The sequence below is a fragment of the Anomaloglossus baeobatrachus genome, chromosome 10, assembly GCF_048569485.1.
Source record: "Anomaloglossus baeobatrachus isolate aAnoBae1 chromosome 10, aAnoBae1.hap1, whole genome shotgun sequence".
NCBI classification, from domain to species: domain Eukaryota; kingdom Metazoa; phylum Chordata; class Amphibia; order Anura; family Aromobatidae; genus Anomaloglossus; species Anomaloglossus baeobatrachus.
Window position 1 is genome coordinate 14,670,184 of NC_134362.1, and position 9,665 is coordinate 14,679,848.

Below are 9,665 nucleotides of genomic sequence, written 5' to 3' on the forward strand. Positions count from 1 at the left end.
GCTGTGGCTGGTATTATGGGGGCACAGCAGTGACTATAGTACGGGGGCTGTGGCTGGTATTATGGGGGCACAGCAGTGACTATAGTACGGGGGCTGTGGCTGGTATTATGGGGGCACAGCAGTGACTATAGTACGGGGGCTGTGGCTGGTATTATGGGGGCACAGCAGTGACTATAGTACGGGGGCTGTGGCTGGTATTATGGGGGCACAGCAGTGACTATAGTACGGGGCTGTGGCTGGTATTATGGGGGCACAGCAGTGACTATAGTATGGGGGCTGTGGCTGGTATTATGAGGGCACAGCAGTGACTATAGTACGGGGGCTGTGGCTGGTATTATGGGGGCACAGCAGTGACTATAGTACGGGGGCTGTGGCTGGTATTATAGGGGCACAGCAGTGACTATAGTACGGGGGCTGTGGTATTATGGGGGCACAGCAGTGACTATAGTACTGGGGCTGTGGCTGGTATTATGGGGGCACAGCAGTGACTATAGTACGGGGCTGTGGCTAGTATTATGGGGGCACAGCAGTGACTATAGTACGGGGGCTGTGGCTGGTATTATAGGGGCACAGCAGTGACTATAGTACGGGGGCTGTGGTATTATGGGGGCACAGCAGTGACTATAGTACTGGGGCTGTGGCTGGTATTATGGGGGCACAGCAGTGACTATAGTACGGGGGCTGTGGCTGGTATTATGGGGGCACAGCAGTGACTATAGTACTGGGGCTGTGGCTGGTATTATGGGGGCACAGCAGTGACTATAGTACGGGGGCTGTGGCTGGTATTATGGGGGCACAGCAGTGACTATAGTACGGGGGCTGTGGCTAGTATTATGGGGGCACAGCAGTGACTATAGTACGGGGGCTGTGGCTGGTATTATGGGGGCACAGCAGTGACTATAGTACGGGGGCTGTGGCTGGTATTATGGGGGCACAGCAGTGACTATAGTACGGGGGCTGTGGCTAGTATTATGGGGGCACAGCAGTGACTATAGTACGGGGGCTGTGGCTGGTATTATGGGGGCACAGCAGTGACTATAGTACGGGGGCTGTGGCTGGTATTATGGGGGCACAGCAGTGACTATAGTACGGGGGCTGTGGCTGGTATTATGGGGGCACAGCAGTGACTATAGTACGGGGGCTGTGGCTAGTATTATGGGGGCACAGCAGTGACTATAGTACGGGGGCTGTGGCTGGTATTATGGGGGCACAGCAGTGACTATAGTACGGGGGCTGTGGCTGGTATTATGGGGGCACAGCAGTGACTATAGTACGGGGGCTGGGGCTGGTATTATGGGGGCACAGCAGTGACTATAGTACGGGGGCTGGGGCTGGTATTATGGGGGCACAGCAGTGACTATAGTACGGGGGCTGTGGCTGGTATTATGGGGGCACAGCAGTGACTATAGTACGGGGGGCTGTGGCTGGTATTATGGGGGCACAGCGGTGACTATAGTACGGGGGCTGTGGCTGGTATTATGGGGGCACAGCGGTGACTATAGTACGGGGGCTGTGGTATTATGGGGGCACAGCGGTGACTATAGTACGGGGGCTGTGGCTGGTATTATGGGGGCACAGCAGTGACTATAGTACGGGGGCTGTGGCTAGTATTATGGGGGCACAGCAGTGACTATAGTACGGGGGCTGTGGCTAGTATTATGGGGGCACAGCAGTGACTATAGTACGGGGGCTGTGGCTAGTATTATGGGGGCACAGCAGTGACTATAGTACGGGGGCTGTGGCTGGTATTATGGGGGCACAGCAGTGACTATAGTACGGGGGCTGTGGCTGGTATTATGGGGGCACAGCAGTGACTATAGTACGGGGGCTGTGGCTGGTATTATGGGGGCACAGCAGTGACTATAGTACGGGGGCTGTGGCTGGTATTATGGGGGCACAGCAGTGACTATAGTACGGGGCTGTGGCTGGTATTATGGGGGCACAGCAGTGACTATAGTACGGGGGCTGTGGCTGGTATTATGAGGGCACAGCAGTGACTATAGTACGGGGGCTGTGGCTGGTATTATGGGGGCACAGCAGTGACTATAGTACGGGGGCTGTGGCTAGTATTATGGGGGCACAGCAGTGACTATAGTACGGGGGCTGTGGCTGGTATTATGGGGGCACAGCAGTGACTATAGTACGGGGGCTGTGGCTGGTATTATGGGGGCACAGCAGTGACTATAGTACGGGGGCTGGGGCTGGTATTATGGGGGCACAGCAGTGACTATAGTACGGGGGCTGGGGCTGGTATTATGGGGGCACAGCAGTGACTATAGTACGGGGGCTGTGGCTGGTATTATGGGGGCACAGCAGTGACTATAGTACGGGGGCTGTGGCTGGTATTATGGGGGCACAGCAGTGACTATAGTACGGGGGCTGTGGGTGGTATTATGGGGGCACAGCAGTGACTATAGTACGGGGGCTGTGGCTGGTATTATGGGGGCACAGCAGTGACTATAGTACGGGGGCTGTGGCTGATCCCCCATTACTCGTCCGCTCTCTAAATTCCCAGGTGATCCTTTAGGCTACATGGAATAAGGTGGTCTTGAGGGGACAGCCCCTTCACTTTGCCTACTTGCTGACGGCTCCTCACACATGCACATTACATGTCCCCCAACTTGTTCCTGTCCACGTCCCAGCATGCAGTGCGCAGTGTATCTGTCAGGGCATGCTGGGGGTCGTGTGACTGCAGGTGGGGGGTCTACATAGGAGGCTGACTAAGGTCGGACACGATAGGACCAATCTCACCTTCATGGCTGCCGGCGGCGGAGTCTCCGGTCCCTCCTGTGAGCTCCAGCAGATGGCGCTGTGCACTGCTCGAGATGGAAACACTGATTACTGGAGGGCGGAAGTGACGTCACGCCTGAGCTTCACAGCCATCAGCACGGACGCCGCCGCCGCCGCCATATTGTGTGTGGCAGAAAAGTGTTTCAGCACCATGGACGGAGAATACAGGCGACATCCTCTGTACATCCCCAATCATCTATTTATTTACGTATTATCTATCTATCTATCTAGCTATCCCTCTATCTATCCCTCTATCTATCTATCCCTCTATCTATCTATCCCTCTATCTATCTATCCCTCTATCTATCTATCCCTCTATCTATCCCTCTATCTATCTATCTATCCCTCTATCTATCTATCTATCTATTATCTATCCCTCTATCTATTATCTATCCCTCTATCTATCCATCTATCCCTCTATTTATCCCTCTATCTATCCATCCCTCTATCTATCCTCTTATCCCTCTATCTATCTATGTATCCCTCTATCTATCTATCTATCTATCCCTCTATCTATCTATCTATCCCTCTATCTATCTATCCCTCTATCTATCCCTCTATCTATCCCTCTATCTATCCCTCTATCCCTCTATCTATCTATCCCTCTATCTATCCCTCTATCTATCTATCCTCTTATCCCTCTATCTATCTATCCCTCTATCTATCTATCCCTCTATCTATCTATCCCTCTATCTATCTATCCCTCTATCTATCCCTCTATCTATCCCTCTATCTATCCCTCTATCTATCCCTCTATCTATCCCTCTATCTATCCCTCTATCTATCCCTCTATCTATCCCTCTATCTATCCCTCTATCTATCCCTCTATCTATCTATCCCTCTATCTATCTATCCCTCTATCTATCTATCCCTCTATCTATCTATCCTCTTATCCCTCTATCTATCTATGTATCCCTCTATCTATCTATGTATCCCTCTATGTATCCCTCTATCTATCCCTCTATCTATCCCTCTATCTATCCCTCTATCTATCCCTCTATCTATCCCTCTATCTATCCCTCTATCTATCCCTCTATCTATCTATCCTCTTATCCCTCTATCTATCTATCCCTCTATCTATCTATCCCTCTATCTATCCCTCTATCTATCTATCCTCTTATCCCTCTATCTATCTTTGTATCCCTCTATCTATCTATCTATCCCTCTATCTATCTATCCCTCTATCTATCCCTCTATCTATCTATCCTCTTATCCCTCTATCTATCTTTGTATCCCTCTATCCCTCTATCTATCCCTCTATCTATCCCTCTATCTATCCCTCTATCTATCCCTCTATCTATCTATCCTCTTATCCCTCTATCTATCTATCCCTCTATCTATCCTCTTATCCCTCTATCTATCTATCTATCCCTCTATCTATCTATGTATCCCTCTATCTATCTATCTATCTATCCCTCTATCTATCCCTCTATCTATCTATCCTCTTATCCCTCTATCTATCTATCTATCCCTCTATCTATCTATCCCTCTATCTATCCCTCTCTCTATCCCTCTCTCTATCCCTCTCTCTATCCCTCTCTCTATCCCTCTCTCTATCCCTCTCTCTATCCCTCTCTCTATCCCTCTCTCTATCCCTCTCTCTATCCCTCTATCTATCCCTCTATCTATCTATCCTCTTATCCCTCTATCTATCTATCCCTCTATCTATCTATCCCTCTATCTATCCCTCTATCTATCTATCCTCTTATCCCTCTATCTATCTATGTATCCCTCTATCTATCCCTCTATCCCTCTATCTATCCCTCTATCCCTCTATCTATCCCTCTATCTATCCCTCTATCTATCCCTCTATCTATCTATCCTCTTATCCCTCTATCTATCTATCCCTCTATCTATCCCTCTATCTATCTATCCCTCTATCTATCTATCCCTCTATCTATCTATCCCTCTATCTATCTATCCCTCTATCTATCTATCCCTCTATCTATCTATCCCTCTATCTATCTATCCCTCTATCTATCTATCCCTCTATCTATCTATCCCTCTATCTATCCCTCTATCTATCTATCCTCTTATCCCTCTATCTATCTATCCCTCTATCTATCCCTCTATCTATCTATCCTCTTATCCCTCTATCTATCTATGTATCCCTCTATCTATCTATCTATCTATCTATCTATCCCTCTATCTATCTATCTATCTATCTATCCCTCTATCTATCTATGTATCCCTCTATCTATCTATCTATCTATCTATCCCTCTATCTATCTATCTATCTATCCCTCTATCTATCTATCTATCCCTCTATCTATCCCTCTATCTATCCCTCTATCTATCTATCCCTCTATCTATCCCTCTATCTATCCCTCTATCTATCCCTCTATCTATCCCTCTATCTATCCCTCTATCTATCCCTCTATCTATCCCTCTATCTATCCCTCTATCTATCCCTCTATCTATCCCTCTATCTATCCTCTTATCCCTCTATCTATCTATCCCTCTATCTATCTATCCCTCTATCTATCTATCCCTCTATCTATCTATCCCTCTATCTATCTATCCCTCTATCTATCTATCCTCTTATCCCTCTATCTATCTATCTATCTATCTATCTATGTATCCCTCTATCTATCTATCTATCTATCTATCCCTCTATCTATCCCTCTATCTATCTATCTATCTATCTATCCCTCTATCTATCTATCTATCTATCTATCCCTCTATCTATCTATCTATCTATCTATCCCTCTATCTATCCCTCTATCTATCTATCCCTCTATCTATCCCTCTATCTATCCCTCTATCTATCCCTCTATCTATCTATCCCTCTATCTATCTATCCTCTTATCCCTCTATCTATCTATCCCTCTATCTATCTATCCCTCTATCTATCTATCCCTCTATCTATCTATCCCTCTATCTATCCCTCTATCTATCTATCCTCTTATCCCTCTATCTATCTATCCCTCTATCTATCTATCCCTCTATCTATCTATCCTCTTATCCCTCTATCTATCTATCCCTCTATCTATCTATCCCTCTATCTATCTATCCCTCTATCTATCTATCCCTCTATCTATCTATCCCTCTATCTATCTATCCCTCTATCTATCTATCCCTCTATCTATCTATCCCTCTATCTATCCCTCTATCTATCTATCCTCTTATCCCTCTATCTATCTATCCCTCTATCTATCCCTCTATCTATCTATCCTCTTATCCCTCTATCTATCTATCTATCTATCTATCTATCCCTCTATCTATCTATCTATCTATCCCTCTATCTATCTATCTATCCCTCTATCTATCCCTCTATCTATCCCTCTATCTATCCCTCTATCTATCCCTCTATCTATCTATCCTCTTATCCCTCTATCTATCTATCCCTCTATCTATCTATCCCTCTATCTATCTATCCCTCTATCTATCTATCCTCTTATCCCTCTATCTATCTATCTATCTATCTATCTATCTATCTATGTATCCCTCTATCTATCTATCTATCTATCTATGTATCCCTCTATCTATCTATCTATCTATCTATCTATCCCTCTATCTATCCCTCTATCTATCTATCTATCTATCCCTCTATCTATCCCTCTATCTATCCCTCTATCTATCCCTCTATCTATCCCTCTATCTATCCCTCTATCTATCCCTCTATCTATCCCTCTATCTATCCCTCTATCTATCTATCTATCTATCCCTCTATCCCTCTATCTATCCCTCTATCTATCTATCTATCTATCTATCTATCCCTCTATCTATCTATCTATCTATCCCTCTATCTATCTATCTATCCCTCTATCTATCTATCTATCTATCCCTCTATCCCTCTATCTATCCCTCTATCTATCCCTCTATCTATCCCTCTATCTATCCCTCTATCTATCTATCCTCTTATCCCTCTATCTATCTATCCCTCTATCTATCTATCCCTCTATCTATCTATCTATCTATCTATGTATCCCTCTATCTATCTATCTATCTATCTATCCCTCTATCTATCTATCTATCTATCTATCCCTCTATCTATCCCTCTATCTATCTATCTATCCCTCTATCTATCCCTCTATCTATCCCTCTATCTATCCCTCTATCTATCCCTCTATCTATCCCTCTATCTATCCCTCTATCTATCCCTCTATCTATCCCTCTATCTATCCCTCTATCTATCCCTCTATCTATCCTCTTATCCCTCTATCTATCTATGTATCCCTCTATCTATCTATCTATCCCTCTATCTATCTATCTATCCCTCTATCTATCTATCTATCTATCCCTCTATCTATCTATCCCTCTATCTATCTATCCCTCTATCCCTCTATCCATCTATCTATCTATCTATCTATCTATCCCTCTATCTATATTTTTATCTTTTTGTTTTTTTGCTTTCACTGTACAAGATAAATAATTTTATATTTGATAATTTTACATTTGAAGTCACCAAGTATGTCACTTTTTATTACATATATTTTTATCTATTTACATTTGGGGATAAGGAGGGGAATTAAACTTTAAGACAAATATGAAAAGTTTAAAAAAAATTAATAATTTTTTTATTTATTTTTATCTATTTTTTATTGATCCCCTGTGATGGATTGTCACTTTGCATCGCGGTGTGTTGTGATATCGCTGCCCCCCTCCTTCTTTGCTGCGGCCTCTCAAATCTCAAATGTGAACAGCAATGAAGATATTGGGGTCTATGGGGGCTAAAAAAAAAAAGAGAAACAAAAAGCAAAATTCTTATAATAACTCAAATCCACCAGAAGAGGGCGAGCGGAGATCGGAGGATATCGGAGTCATTAAATTGCCATTTTCGTGTATTTTTGCACATATTGATTATATATTATTATGTTGCACTTTGTTACAAGTTTTATTTTTATATATATTTACACACAGTCATATGATAAAGTTTGGGCACCCCTATTAATGTTAACCTTTTTTCTTTATAACAATTTGGGTTTTTGCTATTTCAGTTTCATATATCTAATAACTGATGGACTGAGTAATATTTCTGGATTGAAATGAGGTTTATTGTACTAACAGAAAATGTGCAATCCACAGTTAAACAAAAATTGACCGGTGCAAAAGTATGGGCACCTCCACATAAAAGTGACATTAATATTTTGTAGATCCTCCTTTTGCAGAAATCACAGCCTCTAGTGGCTTCCTGTAGCTGTTAATTAGTTCCTGGATCCTGGATGAAGGTAGATTTGACCATTCCTGGTTACAAAACAATTCCAGTTCAGTTAGGTTTGATGGTCGCCGAGCATGGACAGCCGCTTCACATCATCCCAAAGATTTTCAATGATATTCAGGTCTGGGGACTGGGATGGCCATTCCAGAACATTGTAATTGTTCCTCTGCATGAATGCCTGAGTGGATTTGGAGCGGTGTTGTGGATCATTGTCTTGCTGAAATATCCATCCCCTGCGTAACTTCAACTTCGTCACTGATTCTTGCACATTATTGTCAAGAATCTGCTGATACTGAGCTGAATCCATGCGACCCTCAACTTTAACAAGATTCCCGGTGCCGGCATTGGCCACACAGCCCCAAAGCATGATGGAACCTCCACCAAATTTTACTGTGGGTAGCAAGTGCTTTTCTTGGATGCCGAGTTTTTTTTGCCTCCATGCATAACGCCTTTTTGTATGACCAAACAACTCAATCTTTGTTTCATCAGTCCACAGGACCTTCTTCCAAATGTAACTGGCTTGTCCAAATGTGCTTTTGCATACCTCAGGCGACTCTGTTTGTGGCGTGCTTGCAGAACAGCTTCTTTCACATCACTCTCCCATACGGCTTCTCCTTGTGCAACGTGCGCTGTATTGTTGATCGATGCACATTGACACCATCTGCAGCAAGATGATGCTGCAGGTCTTTGGAGGTGGCCTGTGGATTGTCCTTGTTCTCACCATTCTTCTTCTCTGCCTTTCTGATATTTTTCTTGGCCTGCCACTTCTGTGATTAACAAGAACTGTACCTGTGTTCTTCCATTTCCTTACTATGTTCCTCACAGTGGAAACTGACAGGTTAAATCTCTGAGACAACTTTTTGTACCTTCCCCTGAACAACTATGTTGAATAATCTTTGTTTTCAGATCATTTGAGAGTTGTTTTGAGGAGCCCATGATGCCACTCTTCATAGGAGATTCAAATAGGAGAACAACTTGCAAGTGGCCACCTTAAATACCTTTTCTCATGATTGGATACACCTGCCTATGAAGCTAAAAGCGCAATGAGGTTACAAAACCAATTTAGTGCTTTAGTAAGTCAGTAAAAAGTAGTTAGGAGTGTTCAAATCAAGAAATTGATAAGGGTGCCCATACTTTTGCACCTGTCAAATTTTGTTTAAATGCGGATTGCACATTTTCTGTTAGTACAATAAACCTCATTTCAATCCAGAAATATTACTCAGTCCATCAGTTATTAGATATATGAAACTGAAATAGCAAAAACCCAAATTGTTATAAAGAAAAAAGGTTAACACTAATAGGGGTGCCCAAACTTTTTCATATGACTGTATATATATATAATTTGTTGCTCAGTTTGATTCTTTCTCCATTCAGTCGGGGGTCCCGCATGACGCCGCCGTGGGTTGTTGGACCACCAGTGATAAGTAAGTGAGCAGTTATCCATATTCTGAGCTATGTGCGGACCCTGATTTTTTGAGGGCGGGGTTGTGAGGGAAGGAGAAGGACTTTCTTTGCCTCTTTGTTTCCTTCAGACGCCGCGGCTTCTATTGATCGTTGCATGTAAGGCGTTACGGTCAGGATCAGAGAAAGCTCAGATCTCGGCCTTTGCAGATGGCGCTCCTGCAGCGGATGTCGTGAGCCGCCTCCTGTGCTTGCGCCTCTTATGTGTATTTACAGGGTGTCGCGTGCGTCACTATGTAAAGGGGGGTCATTA

General features: G+C 44.0%; 1 protein-coding gene across 1 annotated transcript in view; it reads right to left on the reverse strand.

The window, feature by feature from the left end:
• The window catches only part of LOC142254417 (transmembrane protein 263-B-like), a 187,258-nt gene extending 184,424 nt beyond the window's left edge, over positions 1-2,834 (reverse strand). Inside the window, exon 1 of the mRNA XM_075325461.1 lies at positions 2,752-2,834. Within this exon, the coding sequence (XP_075181576.1) occupies positions 2,752-2,757 (6 nt within the window). The 5' untranslated portion in view covers positions 2,758-2,834. The remainder of the gene's footprint in view (positions 1-2,751) is intronic.
• Between the last annotated feature and the right edge of the window lie 6,831 nt (positions 2,835-9,665).